Source organism: Elgaria multicarinata, chromosome 9 (assembly GCF_023053635.1).
Source record: "Elgaria multicarinata webbii isolate HBS135686 ecotype San Diego chromosome 9, rElgMul1.1.pri, whole genome shotgun sequence".
In the NCBI taxonomy this organism is placed as follows: Eukaryota; Metazoa; Chordata; class Lepidosauria; order Squamata; family Anguidae; genus Elgaria; species Elgaria multicarinata.
The window spans coordinates 30325911-30348162 of record NC_086179.1 but is presented as its reverse complement, the minus strand read 5'-3'; the positions used below and the strand labels follow the sequence as shown (position 1 = coordinate 30348162).

At 43.5% G+C, this 22252-nt stretch overlaps 1 protein-coding gene across 1 annotated transcript in view; it reads left to right on the top strand.

Annotated features, from left to right (window-relative positions):
* Positions 1–5719: 5719 nt before the first annotated feature.
* The window catches only part of BPIFC (BPI fold containing family C), a 28981-nt gene continuing 12448 nt past the window's right edge, over positions 5720–22252 (top strand). The window contains exons 1-9 of the mRNA XM_063134540.1: positions 5720–5800; positions 6399–6534; positions 7930–8041; positions 11316–11444; positions 13719–13877; positions 15520–15583; positions 17531–17591; positions 19661–19752; positions 21505–21675. Of these exons, the coding sequence (XP_062990610.1) occupies positions 5720–5800; positions 6399–6534; positions 7930–8041; positions 11316–11444; positions 13719–13877; positions 15520–15583; positions 17531–17591; positions 19661–19752; positions 21505–21675 (1005 nt within the window). The remainder of the gene's footprint in view (positions 5801–6398; positions 6535–7929; positions 8042–11315; positions 11445–13718; positions 13878–15519; positions 15584–17530; positions 17592–19660; positions 19753–21504; positions 21676–22252) is intronic.

The following is a 22252-nucleotide window of genomic DNA, read 5'->3' as shown; positions in this document are numbered from 1 at the left end:
CATATGCAGAGATACTATTGAGCTAATGGAATCTGCAACACTATTTCAGATTTTCAATTCTATGCTGTATTTTGTGGTTTTCATTTTTGTGCATGGCTCCCTCCATGGTTTGAGCAGATTTTAACCACAATGATATAACTCCTCCCTTGAGGTGTGTTTGCTTCTGTGTGGCTAAGGGCATGTCTACATGAAGGGTTTGCCCCGGGGTGGCTTCACAGTAGCAGCATGTCATCTACATGACGCAGCCGCCATTGCAAAGCCATCTGGGGGCAAACCCCAGAAACCCTGGCTTTTTCGGCAGTGGAGGCTTGTCACAGCCCATGGAGCCCCGATTGGTCACCATGGGGTGGACAGGGAAGGAGGCAGACCTCAGGAGCGCCCTGTGGGAAATAATAATAATAATAATAATAATAATAATAATAATAATAATAATAATAATAATAATATGGGGAGGGAGAGGAGAGGAACAAGACCTGTGCCTCTTTAAAAATTAAAAAAGGGGGGGGGGAGGAACAGGCAGCCAGAGGAGGGTCAGAGAGAGGAGAGGTGGTTCGGGTGCCCAGCGTCCCTCTCCTTGTACTCTTGGCTGCCCCTGGCTACCTAGTTCCTGTCTCCTCGTTCCTTTCCTCTTCAGTGCCGTGGGGAAAGTTCGCATTTGTGTTCCTTCCCGCGCAGGTGCCGGGAAGGAATGGAAGTGCAGGAGCCAGGCACCTCGTGGCGCCAAAGTGCCGCCATCCAGACAGGGGCTACATCTGCCTAAACAAGCTTTCCCCATGCTGGTGTCCTGCAGTTGTGTTGGATTACACCACCCAACATCCCCAGCAAATGTGGCCAATGACCCAACCATTCTGGAAGGCACCAAGTTGCATGGGTGTAAAATTCAGGGGGGCACCCATCCACACAAGGTGCCCATACCAAGAAACACTGAAAAGCTCCTGCTACGGGGCCCAGTGGACTCATCTATCGTCTCTCAATTTCAATTGCAGCAAAGGCAGCATGGCTACGCTGCAGGACACTGATGGGGTCAACATGACTTGTGACTTCATTTAGGATTTCCCCTCACCCATATATACTGTATATAAACCTGAAGCCCTCCATAATACTCCACGTACCTTATGAAGTAGACTATATATGGAAGTTTTTGCCAGGAAAAATTGGTTAGTCTGCAAGGTGTCACAAGACTCTTTGTTGTTTTTGCTGCAATAGATTAACGCAGCTACCCCTCTGGAAACTATTAACAGTGGTCATTCACAGTGCAGTTGTTGCTGATAACACAGTCATTCTGGCGTTAGGTAAGACAAATAACTCATGCAGTTTGATAAAAAAAAAAATCCTTTATCCTGATAAATTACAGCAGTTGATGAACTCACCCTTATCTACATATCTATTCCATTCTCTGTAACTTTAGAGAGCCAAAGTGCTCTCTAAAGTCATCGTCTTAGCTATCATTCTATTGTTTAAGAAAACCCTTCCTCTAGGGAAGCAGACCCTATATGCATAATCCTCAGTGAAACCTCTTTCCAGTTTTGCAAGATTACAATCTCTGTGCCTGGGCTCAATTTCTGCCAGATGACTACCAGAGAAGAACTCAATGTATGGAGATTGTCCCAGTCTTGCGAGACCCTAATCTCAGTTAGTTCCTCATCAACTGTCTTCCTTGTTCCTCTCCCTTCTGCCGCATCTCATCTTGAACTGTCCGTATAAATCAGGGAACGGTAGATCACTAAAAGTGTCCTCATCCAATCCAATGCTCCAACTTGCTCAGGTCAGTTAAAGCCCAGTGAAGCAGAAGGCACCCTAATCCAAGCTACCCTCTGCTGTGTGCCTAGATATGGTAATACCTGTGTTAAATTCTTAATCTCTCTTTCCTTCAATCTTTTAGCCCCTCTGTCCTTTATTTTTCACCACCCTCCAAAATATCTTTTTGCGCTTAGGCCCCCCTGGGCCCCCTACATGTCACTAGGGCCAATTCCCTACTGTGTCTGCATCACTTTTATGCTATCCCTGTCTTGCTGCAGATCGAAAGTAATGGTTATTTGCACTATTACTTTAATTCTTTTGATTAACCAAAGACGGCCAATCCTTTCAGTCGCCATTAACAATTTGAGAAAGACACTCTGTTGATAAGAAGATCTTTGCAAACACCTTCCTACAAGTAAGATATGATATTTATTCTTTTGATAAGAAATGTTTTGTGTGTATATATTGAAATATTAATATACAGAGTACTTTTTATTGTCCCAGCATTTTAACAGTCTATAAATAAATTTTAACTTGGTGTTTTAAATTTGTAATTTTGCATTGCTGCTGTTTTTAGCTGGTTGAGCTTTTATATTGTATTTTATAGTATGGTTTTATACTGTTGTTTTATACTTTGAATGTTTTTAATTTTTGTGAACCGCCCAGAGAGCTCCGGCTATTGGGCGGTATAGAAATGTAATAAATAAATAAATACTTTGTTTTCATATGATAAATTAAATGTTTCAAGCAATTTACATATGTACATAGGCCCTTGTAGCAATATGTCAATTTAATTTTACAATAAGAATATATATTTTACTACATGTTGTCCCTACCAGTTTTTACAGTACGTATTTTTTAAAAAAATTGTTTTTACATTTTTACCATTATATGACAAACAACAAATAAATCTTACACATAAACACAAAATAATAATAACAACAATAATAATAATAATAATAATAATAATAATAATAAGTGCACTCCACCCCCGGGACCATTATTCTACTTTCCAAAATTGTAATGACTCTTGTGAAGGTGTGCACCCTTCCCCCTTTATTAAAACAAACTCTACAAATAATCTCCATGTCTCTTCAAATTCATTTCGATTCAATAATCCTCTTTTAACTTTAATACAACACGTTAACTTATCATTAATAGCAATATCCCATACTTCTTTATACCATTCTTCTATTTGATAATCGCCCTCTTCCATTTTCGGGCTATCATTAATCTTGCTGCTGTCAATAAATTTGTTATTAAATCTTTGATAGCTTGCGTACAGTTAACCTTATTGTAAATTGACAACAATGCTATACTTGGACATACCTCTAAATTCAACCCAGTTATTTCATTTATCTCCTTAAATACCATTTGCCAAAATTTCTGTATATATTCACAACTCCACCACATATGAACATAGGTGCCAGTTTCCAGGCATCCCCTCCAACATAACGCGGAATATTTCTTATCAATTTGATTTAATCTTGCTGGTGTTAAATACCATCTCCAGACGAATTTATAATAATTTTCCTTTATCCTTACATAGTTTTCAAAATACGCAAATCCCGTATCTTTCCCCAACTCTGATTACTTATTTGCCTTGTTAAGTCCTGGTCCTATACCAATTTGAAATACTCTTGTTGATCTTCAATTTCCAGCAACATTTTATATATTCCACTCGTTGTACCTTTTATAACTGTATTTTCTCCTTTATCCTCCCTTTGTATAATCATCTTTTCAAATCTTGTATACTCTCTACATTTTTTATTTTCTTTAATTCATTTCCTTGTCCATTGTTCTAATTCTACACCATTAAGCCAAGATATCTTTCTCCCTCTTAACACCTCTCTTATTCGTTCTTTACTGTCTTACAGTATGTATTTTAAATGTTTACAGTCCCCTGAAGAAGGCCTTGAAAAGATACGGGCCGAAACGCGTCAGGCTTTTAGAGCTACAAATAAAAAGTTCCTGAGAATTTGTTTCTACCTTCTTTTCACCTGATTTGGGTGCTTTTCTCCCTGTTTTTTATTCTAAATTTTCCGCCAATCAGCTTCATGAGATGACCCCATGTCTTGTATTATGAGAGAGGGAGAAAAAAGTCTCCTTATCCACTTTCTCCATACCATGCATTATTTTGTACACTTCTATTATGTCTCCCCTTACTTGCCTTTTTTCCAAGCTAAACAATATTATCTATTATAACCTACTCTCACAGGGGAGTTGTTCCAGCCCGTAGATCATTTTAGTTGCCCTTTTCTGCAGAAATAGATAGGAAGGAGTATGACAAAGATATGGCAAAGGAGAGAAATCTAAAAGGAAAAAAAAATAAAGGAGTCATCTTTTATCCTTTTAAGGAACATACGTCATTTGTCTATCAGAACAATTGTATGCATAGTAAAGTAATAGTTAATGTTTAGCTTGAACGTAGTATATAAAGGTTTCTTTCCAGGTTATGTTCAGTTCTGTAAGTTTTTAGCTTGACTGGTTACAAATTAGGTGATTTTGTGCCGGAGGTAAGGAGATCCAGAGCTCACGAAGATACAGCTTGACAAAACTGAGGTAATGATGCTTATTTCCATAACTGGTGGGTGGGTGAGTTGATTAGTGAAAAACAACTCTTGACTTCAAGGAAAGTACTTGTTCTTGCTCATTTGGGTAACAGAACAGAATGTTGGCAGCTCTGAAGTGTACACAAAGCAAGACATAGCTTTTAAGGCAAAATGGGACCCATTGTGTAGCAAACTGTGGTTGGTATCTGAGACTTGCATATTTGTTCTAAATATAAAGCCAGTTTGACATGAACTATTGAATAGCACATTAACATTCCTGAAGAAGCCCACTCTGGACCCAATGGTATTATACAACTATCGCCCAGTTGCAAAAACCCCTTTCTTAGGGAAGGTATTGGAGAGGGTTGTGGTGGAACAATTGCAGGTACTCTTGGAGGACACTGATTATCTAGACCCATTTCAGTCTGGGTTTCGACCTGGTTACGGGACTGAATCACCCTTCGTCGCCCGGATGGATGACCTTTATAGAGAGAGAGACAGGGGGAGTGCAACTCTGTTAATTCTGCTCTATTTCTCATCAGCTTTTGATACCATAAACAATGGTATCCTCCTTAGGATGGGCATTGGAGGCACTGTGGGCCTTTCTACACCTAAGGATTATCTCAGGAAAATGGAGGGATCATCCCTGCCTGCTCCGGGGACCCCATGTGTCATTTGCATGCACAGGAATGATCCCGGGATAAATGGCTGGTGTAGACATGCCCTAAGTTCCAGTGGTTCCAGTCCTACCTGCAGGGTTGATTTCAGAGAGTAACACTGGGTGATCATTTCTTTGCCCCTTGGCAATTAAGCTATGGGATATCCCAGGGCACCATCTTGTCCCCAATGTTGTTTAACATCTCTATGAAGCCTTTGGGGGTGGTCATTACACACCACTCTATCTCCCTGTGACATTTAAATCAGGAGGGGCTGTGCAAGTCTTAGATCAGTACCTAGACTCAGTAATGGGCTGGATGAGGGCCAATAAACTGAATCCTGGCAAGACGGAAGCCCTGGAGGTGAATTGTTCCCAATTCCAGGAAATAGGCTCATTCCTCAGAACATTTTATTGTATTTGTCTAAAAGCCATTACAAAGAAAATAAGTTAATACACCATGAAATAACAGAATGTAATCAGAAATCAAATTAATGAATCACCTGCAGTCCACTGCAATAGCATTCAGAGTGATTGCACGGATATGTTCTGCAGCTTTAGCAAACAAAGCTGTTTTGTGTGTAACGTGAGGGTCACAATCTGACAATAACCAATAAATTTTCACATAGATACTTTTTCCCTGTAAGGATGCGAAAATCTGCCCCAGGAGTCTCTCCCTGGCATTTTTATATAGATGACAGTACAGTAAATAATGTAAGATGTCTTCTACCTCTCCCATAGCACAGATACAGAACCATAAATTTCTTGGAACATGTCTAAATCTTCCATCCAGAATGCTGTGGGCATGGTTTGGAAGTGTAGTTCTGTAAATGAGGTTCTCAAAGAAGCAAAAGTAAGAGTTTGTAGGTATTGAGCTCCTTCGTGTTCCGTTTTAAACAGGTAGTACCATTGAGAAAAAAATTGAAGCTTTGATTAAATTTAAATCCTGACTGTTATCTGTTCCATATATGCAGTCGCTCAATTTGTTTTTAGCCCCCAATGTGGAAAAAGAAATCTGGTAGAAAGTTTTTGGAAGTTAGCAACTCTTGGCATGATTTAGCCCAGCCGCCCTTCTTCATTCTCTCAAGCAAAGCTTGGGGAAGTGGTCTTCTGGCATAGCCAGGACCCTCTTATAATACACAAGGGCTACTTTCTGAGCCCTGGTTTCTACAGATACTACACCTGTCTCTGCTCTGAGGAAGGGAGCGGGGGTACCTGGAGGTACTGCCAGCAATAATCTCAGAAACTTATTTTGACAAATCTCCAACTCCTTCAAAGTCTTATGCTCGCCTGCCCGCCCAAATCTCAATCCCATCTTGGATTTGAGCAACCACTTTTCCAAGAAAAACCCTCAGTGCTGGACCCACCTACACAGCATTATTAAGTAGTGATTTTTAAAAGGGGGAAAGAAGAAGCTAATTTAAACAATTGAGTTGCACATGTTTTAATAGGTTACTGTGAAGAAGGAAAAACAAAGAGGGATAATGAAGCTTTGTGTCTTTTTGCTGCTGTTGAGCCTATTCTGCGAGTGCCTTGATGCGAATTTGGGCATCAAAATGAAGTTGACACAGAAAGGTTTGCACTATGGTGAGTTTGAAAGATGCAGGTTCAGAACATAATTGGATCAGCCCCTTTACAGGTTATTAAAAAAGAAAGGAAGGAAAACCAAAGACAGAAGGAGCTACTCCAAGAACAAAGAAGGGGGAAAGTATTTGTTGGCTTGTTTGTGTCAGATGTTTTATATCACCTTTCATGGCAAATCAAAGTGGTTCATGACAGTCAAAACAGCATCCAAATCACAACTATAAATAATATAGATCCAAATATAAAATGAACACAGGAGTTGCCTTACACTGTCTCAGGTTTATCAGTACTGTTGATGCCAACTGGCGGTGGCTCCCCAGGTTTTTTCTCAGCCTTGTGTGAAAGTGTTGGGGATTGAACCTAGGAACTTATGTACTCAAAGCACATGCTCTACCACTGAGCTACAATTCTACCCCAACATGGGCCGGGCTGGTACCAGCATATGACAGCCTTGGGCAGCTGCCAAGGTCCCCTGATGAGGCCTGCCCTGGGCCTCACTTGATTTTGTTTTTCTGGCCCAGCACTCTTGATCAGTGCTAGGCAGCTGGATCTAGCCACCCGTTTAATTTCCCACAGTGCCTTCTGTTACTCTGGGGCACTGTGGGAAATTGAAAAGGTGGCTAGAATCAGTCACTCAACATTGCTAGGAGTCCTGCCACTGCAGCCAGGTAAGCCCACCAAAGCTCACTGACAAAAGAGGTGCCCAGGGCTACCTCAAACCTGGAACCAGCCTTGCTTATAGGTTAAAAGAGCCACAGGGGGATGGGATGAGTAGAAACAATTCAGGCAAAGGCTTGAAAAATACGTAGAGTTTACAGAATCTCTCCCAAAGCCCAGAGATCTCTCTTTTAACCTCTTAATGAAGAGGTGAGCCACCTGTAGCCCTCGGCCTAATTTCATGCAGCCCTTAGGGTAATTTTAAAGGCCCTCTGGCAAGAGTGATCCACCCTTAGCCTGAGACCCTTCTGAGCAGGGTGGAAAAGGGCAGGGAGAGATAGGCTGGCCACTTTTGAATTGAGAAAGCGGGGAAGGCTCTATAGGGGAGACGTTTCAATAGGTTTTGAGCCATAACTACATTGCTTGAAGCTTCTGAGTCATCTTCAAGGGCTGCTTCATAGAGCATATTGCAGTAGTCAAGCCTGGAAGTGACAGAAGCACAGATCTGCAAGGTTAGACCTGACCAGGAGGTAGAAGAGCCCCTGTGTTAGGCTTAAATGAAACAAGTCACTCCTGGCAACCATTGCAAGAGTGAAAGAGCAAGGAGAAGGGGAAAAGATTTCAAAGTATAATCTGTATTTTCTGTATTCTACACATCTTGCCAGCCCAAAAAATAATGTTTTTTTTTAAAACACACACACACACACACACACAAGTGAAATAGATTCTGTGCTCCTGTAGGCATGCAGGTTGGACTAAGGCTCCTGAAGGAAAGATTACAGGGAAATACGTTTGAGGACATAAGTGGGGAAGACACATCTGGAATTACTGGACTCGACTACACAATTTCAAAGTAAGTAAGGTTGTTTCCACAATAGGGTCCTTTAAGCACTCCTGGAGTATTGCTTTTCAGCAATCTGATGAGAGCAGAATCAAAATGGTGGTTTGATTCTATCAGCATCAGCGTCAAGGGTAAGCATGGTGGAGCACCTGCAGAGGGCCTACAACCCAGCAGAGGGCTGGTTACAGGGAGCATACAACTCCCCTGTTAAAGCAGCTTCATTGGCTTCCGGTCTGTTTCCGGGCCCAATTCAAAGTGTTGGTTATCACCTATAAAGCCTTCTACGGCTTGGGTCTAGGTTATCTGAAAGACCGTATTCTTCCATATGAGCCTGCCCGTGGTCTGAGATCTTCTGGGGAGGCCTTTCTCTCAGTCCCACCAACATCCCAGGCACGTCTGATTGGTAAACGGGACAGGGCCTTCTCGGTGGCTGCTCCAAGGCTCTGGAACTCCCTTCCCAGGGAGGCTAGGCTGACTCCCTCTGTGCTACAGTTTCAAAGGCAGGCAAAAACTTTTTTGTTTCAGCAGGCCTTTGGAACTATACTGGAGCTGTGTTAATGTATTGGATCCCCCGTTTTTAACCTGTTACGTTTTTTTTAATTTTTTAACATGTTTTTAATTATACTGTAGGATTAATTCTATTTCAACTTTTGTAATTTATATTTATATGTTTTAATTGTACGTGTTTTAATCTTGTAAACCGCCTTGAGTCCCAGTACTGGGAAAAAGGCGGGATATAAATATTAGTATTAGAATATTAGAAATATAAGTATTTCTTCAATTCTAAGACGCACTTTTTTCCCCATATACACATCTGTAAAAATGGGGTGCGTCTTAGAATTGCGGGTGTGTCTTAGGGTTTTTTCCTGTTGGTGGTACTGAAATTAGTGTGCATCTTACAATCGATGGCGTCTTACAATCGAAGAAATACGGTAATCATCATCATCATCCAGCAGGAGCCCAGTGACAAGAATTCCCTGGACTCGCTCCTTCTCTTCACCATGGCAACCTGCTTGTCCACCTGTGTCTCCTTCTGGTCCAGACAAAAGTGATGGTGAGAAGGAGGAATAGCAGATGCCATTGCTTTCTTGCATGCTGGTTCTGCCTGTCAAGCAAGCAGGTGGCAGCAATGGTGATGAGGAACAGCAGGTGCTGATGACAATGGTGGTGAGATGGTAGATTCACTGAGGGAGGGAGCCCATTGAGGTGTCTTGCCCAAAGGCTGTCAAAAACGTGGAGCCAGCACTGGGGTCAAGAGAGCACATATAACTCCATTATTATCTAGTAATATCCTTGATCATGACCAAGATTTTTCCTCAATCTTCATTCACTTGTAAAGTCTCGTTCAGTGGAAGTCTTCTAAAATGTTAATTAGCTCCTCCCTCCTTGCAGGTTCTACCTTTTTATTTCATCCTGTCCAGTGTGCCGGTCGGGGGGGGGGGTGGAATTAAATATTAAATTAAATGTATAAGTAAATACAGTAAAAAAGAAGACATTTTAACAATAAAAACAGAAACTACAATTACTACAGTTGGGCAGACATCATCATATGAATGCCTAACTTAGGTTGGTATTTTATAGCATTTCACTGTGGCCTTTTGTGCATGTAGTTCATTAGGGTGAATTAAATCCCGTAGTGGGTTGGGCTGTGGCTCAGGGCATTTCTAAATGAGGCTTTTATCCTGCACCTTTACTGAAGCTTCTGTTTCCCGATTCTCTGTGGGATTTATATCAGCTCCTTAACACGTGCTTTTTTCCAGGGGTTTTCTTTCTCTACCTTTTTATATATTTCATTATACGACCACTAGGTGGTGCAGTAGTATAGCAAAACTGCACAATTTCATGAGAGTCTCATTCCGCTATTTCTAAATAATACCAGACTTTCCCCAATAGGGGAAAATGTGATAATGGTTGCAAAGCACAGGAGAGGCCCTGGAGGAGCATGACGTCGTGCAAAGTACAATCTCGTCATCCTTCTGTGTTACACAAATATTCACTCTTGTTTAAGAACATAAGAGGAACCTTACTGACCAGATTATGGTTCAGCTGATGCTGCATTCCTTTCAAGTATCCCTAGGTGAAGCTGAACAGGTCTTGGTTTGGTCAGTGCCTGGATGGGTGACCACCTGGAGCCACATAGATGGCCCCCATCCTCTTGAGTTCCAGGATGGAAGAAAGGCATTCTATAAATGTCGGAAATAAAACCAGCAGGCACTAGGAGGTCTACCAGAAATTGGTGGAGCATGTGCTATCTTCAGCTCAACCCAAGAGTGCTGGCTCCAGGGTTTTGAGGGCCTTCCCTGGGCAAGACACCCTCAATGGGCCCCCTACCTCAGTGAGTCTGCCTTGTCACCTCCATTGTCACCAGCTGCTGTTACTCCTCATCCTCTTCCTCACCATTTGCTCGCTCACTCCAAAGAACTAGGTAACAAGTAGGAAAAGAAACAGGAAAGAGAATGAGTAGGTTGCAATGATGAAAAGGAAGTCCAGGGGGTTCCTGTCAGTGGGCCCCTGCTAGGATACAGGACCTCAGCAGGTGCCCAGCCATGCCTATCCTTGACACCAATCTTGCAACCCAGCCGTATCAATAACTGCATAGAGCTGTTAGACCACTACGATCTTCAGGGGAAACCTTTCTGTCCATGCTAAATGCTGCATTGGTCCATCTGGCAGCAACATGGCACTGGGTAGGGTGACCATATGAAAAGGAGGACAGCGCTCCTGTATCTTTAACAGGAATGTGGAAAAGGGAATTGCAGCAGGTGTCAATTGAAGAAGGTGAAATTCTCTCTTCATCACAACAGTTAAAGCTGCAGAAGCCCTGCCCTCTCTTGTATCTGGCCACTCTACTATAGCTAGTGTAGCTTTAACTGTTGTGATGAAGAGGGAAGTTCACCCTCTTCAATTGACACCTGCTGAAATTCCCGTTTCTACATTCCTGTTAAAGATACAGGAGCCCTGTCCTCCTTTTCATATGGTCACCATAGCACTGGGCCTTCTCTGTGTTGACACCCTCCCTCTGGAATGACCTTCCACCTGCAACATGCCAGGAACCAACAACCATGTGCTTTTGACAAAGATTGAAAACTTACTTGTTTACCCTTGCTTTTCCCAACTATTCGATTGTCTAAATGTTGTGCTTTTATAATGATCAATTGTTTTATAATTTGCTGTAAACTGCTTTGGAGTTGTTGTTGTTTTTTAAACGGGTCTATAAATAAAAATAAATAAGTTATGTTCCTAGGTTTTCACGCAATGCAAGCTAACATGCCTTGGTGTTTTGCAGGATAAGAATCAATAATGTTGAATTCCCAAATGCATCTGTCTCTGCCATACCTGGGACTGGCATTCAACTGTTGGTTAATGAGGCTTCAGTAGATTGCAGTGCAGACTGGAGAGTAAGGAGCTGGGTGTCGTAAGTACAGTAGCGAAGGCCAAGCTACTCATGATGTCAACTACATGGATTCAAACTAATGTGCATGTGGGGAAATCAACCTCAAAGCTGCTACTTGAAACAGGAGAGAACTCCTCAGACCATGCTAATGAATGATCCCAAAACCAGCCTTGGCCAGGCCAAGGGCAGTAAATCACGGCCAAATGAAACATGACATTAATTACATGAAAGCAATTAACATGCATTTAAAAAGCATAAATAACCCTAAGTATGCTATACTGAGCTCCTTTAAGTATGTGATGAAGTGGTAAGGGTTCCCACCTTCCTTGCAAGGTAGAACAGGCTTCCTTCCATAAGAAACCAACAGATGCAACCACCTGCGTTTAGTGACCCTAAGCCTGAGCATGTGGGAAACCAACATTGAGGGTTTTCTTGGGGGAAGGGGCAGGCCTAGGGCGGCTCCTTCATTAACCAGATAGCTTTAGACACAGGCAGAAAGCTGGCTCAAGACGTTTTGCTGCCTGAGACAAAGGGCATGATTGCGCCCCCATGTAGAAAAGCCAACCATTTTGGCTGCCTGCCTCTATTGCACCGAAAGGAAGCAGGTAGCTTATGCAGGGTACAAATAACGCTGTGTCCTCCAACATCTTGCTGGGTTTCCAAGACAAGCAGCAAATGATGAGGGGAAGCAAGCATCTGATCAGATACAGTCCTGGGGCACAGCAGGTAGAACAGTAATGCAAGGATAGCTCCTTGGTTGGCTGATGGAAGTAGTTTTAAAAGGTGTAAACCTGAAAAGATGCTTCTCCCTTAGTGGGTGGGACCACAGCTCAGTCACGGATCACCTGCTTCGCATGCGGAAGGTCCCAGGTTTAACCTCCTCTGCCTCTAGTTGGGCTAGGAAGGAATCCTGCCTGGGGCTGTCTACAAGTGGGGAAAGCCCCACGGTGGCTGTGCATCTGCGCCATGTCGGTTAGACGATGCAGGCGTAGCTTCGGAGCCACCTCAGGGCTTCCCCGCAATGCTGTTTCGAAAAAGTCGGGGATTTACACTGACTTTTTCAAACGGAGCACCGTCACTATGCCACTTCCACCATCTAACATTGCTCCGCAGCCAACTCAGGCGCAGAGCCTGGTGGAAGGAGACAGTGATTGGTCGCCTTCCACCAGGAAGAGGGGGGGGCAGCTCTGGGTCCCGAAGAGCCGTCCAGAAATCCCGTGCTCAGGATTACCCGACGCCACTCCGGGAGAGGGAAAGCGTGGGGTGGAGGAGGGAAGTGGCACCAACCTGGCTTCATCAAGACAGCCCCCCTGTAACTCTGGAGAGCTGCTGCCAGGTAGTGTTGGCAATTCTGGGCTAGATGGACCACTGGTCTGATGGAATACGCAAGGCAGCTTTCTACATTCCTCACCCCTCCGTGCCCATGATGCCCATAGTGTATTCAGGCAACATTCGGGGTCTTGTTCTGCTTGCTTTGCTGTTATGGAAGAAAGGGTCTTTGGGTGGAAAGAGGACAGAGTATTAGAGTGTTGCTTTCTTCACAACAGAAGTGGAGAACGTCTTTCTGTCTGAGGGTCAAATTCAATTTTGGAGAAGCTCTCAGGCCCAAATTCCAATGGCAGGTCAGGCCAAAGGCAAGAGAGAGAGACAGAAACAGCATAGTGACTCCATTCAGAAGACACCTTAAACCACAACTTTAACCATGGTGGTTAAGCCAGAAAGCTGGGCCGTGTTCAGAAGACACCTTAAACTATGGCTTTAACCACGGTGAAAAAGTCAAAAAGCCTTATTCACTGTGGTTAAAGGGATGGTTTAAGGTGTCTTCTGAACACGGCCCTGCTTTCTGGCTTAACCACCATGGTTAAAGTCATAGTTTAGGGTGTCTTCTGAATGGGACTATTGTAGCTTAAAGCTGTTACAGCCAGTAACTTAAGCCTTAGGAGAGGCCTTTCAACCATCTACAATGGGGAAAAATTGCACAAAAGCTGGATCATTGGTTGGGGTAAAGGGGTTTCGCCATCTGGGCAACCTGAGGGCCAGATTGTGACCCCGAGAGGGCCAAATTTGGCCCCCAACGCTGAGGTTCTCCATCCCTGCTTCACAGGGCAGGATACAAATGTGGCTGATAAATGAAACACAGAGGCGTTTCATTTATCAATGAATACTAGCATGGGTGATGCACTACCTTATCCTTGATAACAAGGACCAGTGTCCCTTTGAGCATTAAACTTTAGAAGTTGTACCATTTTCTTGACAGAAAACTGTTCAAACAAGTTCATTGTGTTTTATCGCAAGCAGCAGAAACTCAGGAAACATGACAGTCTCCATTTCTGGAGTATCTATTACAGTTGTTGTGTCGCCCTTACGGGATGAGGAAGGACGCCTGATGCTCTCGCTTGAAAGCTGCCACGGGAAAGTTAATGATGTTGCCATCGAGCTGGATGAAACAGCTGGGTAAGGTGTAAGAAGAATTTTCTAATCTGTAAAAGAAATTAGTCAATGGCATAAGGCCCATTTCCCCCCCAGGTGAGACATGTACATATCTGTTTTAAGTTTCCATAGTATGATGGGCCCCTGCCTCAAGTATCAATACCTGAAAAAGAGGCATGTGAAGCCCACTGTGTATTATTATTATTATTATTATTATTATTATTATTATTATTATTTATATAGCACTTTGCATCATTAACAGGAGTGCTTAGGGTGGCCATATGAAAAGGAGGACAAGGCTCCTGTATCTTCAACAGTTGCAGGTGTCATTTGTATGCAAGTAGCACTTGGTGAAATTCCCTCTTCATCACAACAGTTAAAGCTGCCGGAGCCCTGCCCACTTTTGTATCTGATCACTCTAGGATAGCTCCTGCAGCTTTAACTGTTGTGATGAAGAGGGCATTTCACCAGGTGCTGCATGTATACAAATGACCTGCTGAAATTCCCTTTTCTGTACAACTGTTAAAGATTCAAGAGCCATGTCATCCTTTTCATATGGTCACTCTAGGAATGCTCCCCATCCAGATGTGGGAGGAGGCCTGTACCAGTTTCCTGCCCTCCCAAATCACTCCTCTAAATATGCTAATTGTCCCAGAAGTTGCTGGCTGAAGCTTTTTTACACAAGGCATTTATTGTGCTCTCATAATTCCCTACATATGTTTGTTCACGAGTTCTTTAGATGATGTTGTCACCCTCCAGTTTGGTTTTTTTTTTTTAAAAGCACTTTGGCAGTTTTCGAGTGGGGAAAATTTAGTATTATTTCTGAAAATGAAAAGAAAAGGCATTTTCCTACTTGTGTATTTGCACTATACCATTCTACCACAGTGCCACCTAGAGGTCATGTAGCAGAAAAACAGGAATGAAAACAATTCTTATGTAGTGTTTGGATCTCATTTCTGTGACAAACCCAAAAGTTGGTGTTGGACTTGTTCAGACAACATAAGCCATGGTTAGGCTGCTAGCACTTTTGCAGCAAATGGTTATGTAGCCACCATGGTTAGGAATGGTTCACACAACACACTAAGCCATCATGTTTATCTCAAAATGCTTAACCACCGTGGCTTAGTGTGTCATCTGAACAGGATCACGGTGGTTTAACAGCCTCATGAAAAGAAAAGCTCCTGCAATAAACGGCATCTTGGGGTGGGGAGCATATAAACAGCAGCTGGGAAAGGGGTGATATTCAGCTTAAGACTAGTGAAGGGCTCCGATCCAGATCACACTCAAGATTGCCCACGCACCGACCCTGCTGCTTTTCTTTCAAAATAAAAGTGGCCAGTATAAGTATGCTGTTTAAAAAGCTACTGGACAATCCTATGCCTGTTTAGACAGGAAAAAACTCCTACGACTCCCAGCATTCCCCAGCCTGCCAGGGAAATGCTGGGAGTTCTAGAACTCCCCCCCCCCGGTCTATACACACATAGGATTGTGCCCTGAATAATTTAATGTGCAGCTTCTTCCTGTATGGTCTACCCAAAGTTAATATGGTTTAGGAGAACACTAAGCTAACATCTAAGATGTTAGGATTTATTCCACTGTATTAATGCTTGCAATGATTAATATTTGAGAGACCACGACATTATCTCTTTTCTTTTCCCCCCCTCAGTTATGTGCACAGAATTTTTGCTAATTTTCTGAAGCGGCCTCTCCGCAACACCTTGAGCTCCAGTGTAAGTATTCAGGAATTATTCCACAGTATCCCATACACACACACACACACACACACACACACACACACACACACACACTTGCTCTTCCACTCAAAATGCCCCAATTTATTTTTAAAATTTATTTTTAAACCTAAGATTGCTGCTGTTAGTTTGACATATGCAAAGATATTTTGTAGCTTTCAGCTTGCCGCTGAATGTGTCTAGTGTACTATTTGTGGACATACATGACTCTTGTTAATGCAGAACAGAACCATTTTCAAAGGCAGTGTGGTGTAGTGGCTAAGGTGTTGGACTGGGTGTCGGGAGATCCGGGTTCTAGTCCCCACTCAGCCATGGAAACTCACTGGGTGACTTTGGGCCAGTCACAGACTCTCAGCCCAACCTACCTCACAGGGTTGTTGTTGTGAGGATAAAATGGAGAAGAGGAGGGGGATTATGTACGCCGCCTTGGGTTCCTGGGAGGAAAAAAGGCGGGATATAAATGCATTAATAAATAAATCTAGGCAACGTAGGTTTATACATTCGCTTTATAATACAAGACCATGAAAAGTGCTTTTACGGTGCAATCCAATCAGCTGTGCCCTTGATGATTGGAAGCCCCTGAACTCGGAGGCTTCCGATCATCCACTGCAGGGTGGTGCCAGGATCAGGCCTGTTCTTCCTAGTGTAAGGAAAGCGGTTTTGGGGCATGGATCAGACTCAGGAGGAGGACGACAACAACAGCAACTAGAAGTATACCAGCAAAAACAAGAAGCAGGGGAGGAGATTCTCCAAGACTCTTCTGGGGCATGTCTACATGAAGGGTTTGCCCCGGGGTGGCTTCGCAGTAGCGGCATGTCATCTACATGACACAGCTGCCATTGCGAAGGCGTCTGAGGGCAAACCCTGGAAACTCTGCTCCAAAAAAGTCGGGCACTTACCCTGACTTTTTTTGGCAGCGGAGACCGTGGCGCCCCCTGATTGGTCACCATGGGAAGCCCTGCGCCTCTGTAAAAGTTTAAAAAGGGGAGAAGGAAAGGAGCGGGCTGTTTCTCCCCCCTTTTTATTTATTTTTTAAAATTATCTGTATCTCCACAGCTACACAGGTACAGATAATAAAAAGAAATGGGGGGGGAGGAATGGGCAGCCAGAGGGAGGGGAGAAGAGTTGGTTCGCCCGGAGTCCCTGCCTCTCTCCTCGCATCCTCCCTTTGGCTGCCCATTCCTCCCACCCCATTTTTTCTTTTTATTATCTGTATCTGCGCAGCTGTGGAGATACAGATAATACAGTTTTAAACAGAGGGGGAGGAACGGCCTCATTCCTCTCCTCCCCCCCATTTTTTTTTTGTTTTTACTGTTAAGCACTGAGAAAGTTCACACTTACGTTCCTTCCTGTGCAGATGTCAGGAAGGAACGCAAGTGTTGGTGCAAGGCGCCTCGCGGTGCAGTAAAGACGGGCCAGGAGTCAAAGCAGTCCTCACCTTCCCCTCCTCCTCTGCATTTTTTTTCCTAGAAGGGCTTTTTAGTGATGACACTTCAGAGGAGGAGGGAAGATGGCTGGAAGAGGCTGAGGATAACCCATGACCTCTCCTATCTCCTCCCCTCCCCATCCACCAGAACCACCCCCCCCCCCACACACACACACACACTCCCATTATCCTTCTCCAAGGTCAACTGGAAATTGTACGCTGCCCTGAGATCTTAATGATATAGGGCGAGATACAAATGTTTTAAATAAATAAATACATTTTCTGACCTCAGGGAGCAGCTGGTGAGGTTCTCTCCACACTGGCTGTGACAGGATAGGGGAGAGGAGCAGATCTCCGACTCCCCCTTTCACGTTCAGAGGGGTAATCCTCAGTATCCTAAATCTAGGGGACATAGGATTGCACCCTTAGGGTCATGTGTGAAAGCTGCCAGAAGGCTGTTCAGTAACACAGAACAACATGTTTTGCATGTATTTATACAGTTGTGTCCAAACATTGGTTTTGGGATCCAACAGATTAATGAACAAATGAGACAGCATCAAGGTACGTTGCAATGCTTTTTTTCTTGTTATTTACATTGATCCTTTTGGCAATATACATTAAAGAGTATCCCCAAATGGCATTCAAGCTTTTTTCGTGATAATCCTGTCCAATAGTCCAATATCTGGTCCACATATGATGGATTGGTATGGGAACAGTCTTACCATTTTGGGTTTTAAATAAAGATTTGCTCGATCTGAGCACAGGAGAGGAAGAACATAGAATGTACAAAGATGATCTTAAAAGATAATTGGGGAATGTCATAAAATGGTTCAGGCATGGGGAGAGAATTGAGTCATTCGTTACCGTTATGTCACAGTAAATAACCAGTAAGTGCCCATGACCCTTATGGCCATATTCCATCATGCAGCAATCACAATAGCAATGAATGGGCTATCTAAGAGGGGAATGTTGCATTTTCCCCAGAACAATATTACATTGTTTGATTGCTGGAAACATGCAACATTAACCAAAGCAAAGATTTGAGGACTGTGCAACAAATGGGCGACCACTGCTCTTCACACAGGAAAGTCTTTCAGCACAATAAATGTGCAGTTGTTGCTTGAAGAGTAGAAACATTCTTTTATGAGATATTGAATGTTCTTAGCATTCAACAAACAGCAGTAAAGTCAGGCTACCCTAGATATGGGATATCTTGGAATCTGTACAGGCAGAGGCAAACCTCAGGTATACTTGGGAAGAGGCCGTGGCTCAGGGGTAGAACACCTGCCTTACATGCAGAAGGTCCCAGGTTCAATCCCCAGCATCTCCAGTGTGCTGTCTATACGTGCTTAAAGCCCTGTGGTGACTGCGAATCTGCTCTGTGTCAGTTATATGACGCAGACGCAGATTCGCAGCCACAGCAGGGCTTTTCCGCAAAGCTGCGCACTAAAATCTTTGGGGTCTTACCCCGACTATTTTGGTGGGAGCGAAGCCCGGCTCTTCCACCATCTGACCTCACTCCGTGGCTGATCCGAGGGGGGTGGTGATCCTGGCAGAAGATGACTGGCGACTGGTTGCCGGAATCCAGGAAAGCCAGGAAGAGGGGAACGGCAACGGCTCCAGTACCTGGATGACCGCTGGAAACCCCACACTCCTTCCTTGGCATCTTGGGGGAACGCAACACCAACTCGGTGCTGTGAAGACAGCCCCCAGGTAAGAGGGAGAAAGTCCTGCCTGAAAACCCTGTCGAGCTACTACCAGTCAATGTTGACAATACTGGGCTAGAGAAACCAAGGGTCTGACTCAGTGTAAGGAGGCTTCCTCCTTCGTTTTGATTAGGACCTCCAGGTCCATCAATCAGAGCCAGATGCAAACTGGTGGCTCAGGGCATAGCACCAATTACGTATTGCACATTTCATGAGCCACACTTTGGGATGACCTGCATGTACAAGTGCAAGTCTACATCTGAATGACTTCAGATCAGGAATTCTAGCAACCCAGTTTAGCAGGGGGCGGGGAAACGGTTTTTTGGGGGGTATTGCTATGGTTGAGCAATTGTGGGTCCTTCCCAATCTACCCAAAATAATCTGCAGTAGAAACCAATCTACCTTCTGCCCACCCCATATCTATTAGATAATGAAACGGATATCACACTGTTGTCTTGAAATGTATTAGGACTTCTGGAGTTTTTGCATACAAAGGCTAAAAGGTGGCTATCTCATTCATGACTACTCAGAAGTTCCCCTAAGTTCAACAGAGCTTATCCCAGGTAAGTGGGTATAGGATTGCAGCCCAAGAGGTTCAAAATCCGCCAAGTGTCACTTTGAAATACACAATTCCACATTCAACTATTCTGATGTTTTTGCCTTATAATTTTATGTATAATTGGGAGAAGCTCTACTGAGTCTTGTGTCTGAGAAACCATGCTAAAGATTGTGTTATATGTGTCTTTTGGTTGAAAGGATACTTCTATACATCTTGAAAGCTTAATGTGTAATTTGAAGAGGATCCTACCCTTGTGACACGATGGCTAACAACAAAACAACAACCAAGCATTATGAGAATCCTTTCTATCCAGTCATAGGGATATCTTTAATCATAACTCATTTTTTTGTCCCCCACCCCAACAGTCCGAACCCAGATCGATGCTTTTGCAGTAGTAGACTACTCCCTGGTAAACGCACCAGCTATCTTCACTACATCCATTAACCTGGATTTAAAGGTGACACAATCATCTTTCATGCATTAAGATGCCATGATCTTCATTTGAATGAATGAGCATGATGGCTTTTGTCTCAATCACAAACCATGGCAAAGAATGAATTCAGTATATTACCCAGTAATATCTTAGTAGCCACTATTATCGCTCCGTCTAGCTTAGACAGTTGGCTTCATCCCACGTACCTGTTTCCCTCGAATTATCCCCTACAGCGTTTAGCTCCCCTACAGCATTTAGCTGTCGTTGTTGTTGTTGTAGTAGTTGCTAGCTAAATCACACCCCAGGCGGCAGCGCTCCTAAAATCCTTTGCATACCAGGAAATGGGTTTAAGGGGGGAAATGTAAAAATCATAAAAAATCAACTGATGACCCAATGCAAATCAAATTTGGTATGCTTAAAGCTCTCCCTAATATCTATTAATGTGCCAATTTTGGTGTCTTTATCTTTAAAGCTTACGCAGATGTAAGCATTTGTTTAAAATCCTGCTCCTGTACCCCAGCCGCGGCTCGGAAGATACACTCAGAAAGCAGGGGCTAAATATGGCGAATCTTTTGGCTTTGAAGCACAATTGAAGTAGGATGCATGGGAGTACTTCACAATCAAAGCAGATTATAAGGTGGAAAACTTCTGAGTCCTTTGCATGCAATTCGCAGTGATTGCACAGTATAACGCTGGTGTGATAAAGCTCCGAATTGTGCAGCACCCTGGAAGTAATTTAGACTCGCCCCAAACACATAACAACTCCCCAAGGGAGGCAACTCTCCAAAGAAATCCCACACACATTAGGACAGTGTATGTGTGTACTCACACAGGGACACATGCACAGCCCAGCATGGCAGTTCACAGATAGTTGAACACAGGATCCTTTCCCCAAATAACATGCCTTCTGGTCTCCTCCAAGGTAGAGAGAGCTAACAGCAACAGTTAATACCCACTGGGTCGTAAAGCTGCAGCATCACTTTTCTTAAGTCCAGCAACATTTTGGTGTGAGTCCCCACTGACCTTTGTTATTATTTGAAGTACCCACATATTCGATAAATCAATTTATTTTTTGTGAATTGGCCAGAAAGCTTTGGCATTGAGCAGGGGTTGGACTTCATGGCTTTATAGGCCCCTTCCAACTCTTCTATGATTCTATGATCATAGAATCATAAAATAGTAGAGTTGGAAGGGGCCTATAAGGTCATCAAGTCCAAACCCCTAATCAATGCAGGAATCTACCTGAAAGCATACCTGACTCAAGCTGCCTCTTGAATGCCTCCAGTGTGGGAGAGCCCACAACCTCCCTAGGTAATTGGTTCCATTGTCATGCTGCTCTAACAGTCAGGAAGATTTTCCTGATGTCCAGCCAGAATCTAGCTTCCAGTAACTTGAGCCCATTATTCCGTGTCCTGCACTCTTGGGGGATCAAGAAGAGATCCTGGCCCTCCTCTGTGTGATACCCTTTCAAGTATTTGAAGAGTGCTATCATGTCTCCCCTCAATCTTCTCTCCTCAAGACTAAACATGCCAGTTCTTTCAGCCTCTCCTCACAGAGCTTTGATTAGACAGTACAGAAATGTAATAAATAAAGCTTCCATCACCTTTCCAAATAATTATTCCATCAGGCAGCAATGAAAATTACTCAGCCCTAGTTTTCCTCGTTTCAAGGAGTATGCCCATTGATTATAGGAATCTTTGACCCCTTTTGTCCCTTGTTTGTAGAGTCCCTACTTCGAGAGCTGTAATATTTTGTCCCTCATGCCATTCTTTCCAGGGGACGGTATATCCGGTGAAAATGGATGTAGAGCCTGCCTTCAAGCCAGCCCCTTTCACTCTCCCAGGGACCACTGATTTTATGCTCTATATAGGAGTCTCAGAATATTTCTTTCAGTCTGCTTCACTGGCTTATTTCACTTCTGGAGCCTTCAATGTCTCTACTGCAGAGGTGAGTGCAAGTTGTAGGACCTGGCATTACATGCCGTCTTCCAAAGAAGATTTTACACATCAATTTGCTATTTCAGCATAGTCCCTCAGCATAGCGTCCTTTTTATTGTAAAAAATATTGTATTTGGTTCATTGATATTTAAAATTATTATTTTAACCTTTTTCTTTCCTGATAAAAATTGTGAAGTAAAGCTGGGTTATATATATGGGGTTGTATCTGATGCTACCACAGGGATAGCAAAAATGAATGCTTGTGCAACAGGGAACTAGTGCTTGCTAGTGTAGTCCCAGAAACTAGCCCAAATTAGTGCTTCTGGAATGGGACAGGTCAGGTCAGTGCTCAAAAGGGAACTCCGCTGACTCGTCCTATTCCAGAAGCACTAATTTAGGCTAGTTTCTGGGACTGCACTAGCAAGCACTAGTTCCCTGTTGTGCTAGTGTGCCTTTCCAGTAGTGCAGCATGTTTACTGCTGGCACAATGCCAGCACTGGATACTGCCCATAGTATAAAATTTTGTCTGGATTCACACAACATTCTAACCACACTCAGTGGTTGAATGAGGGTTGTTGTTGAACCCT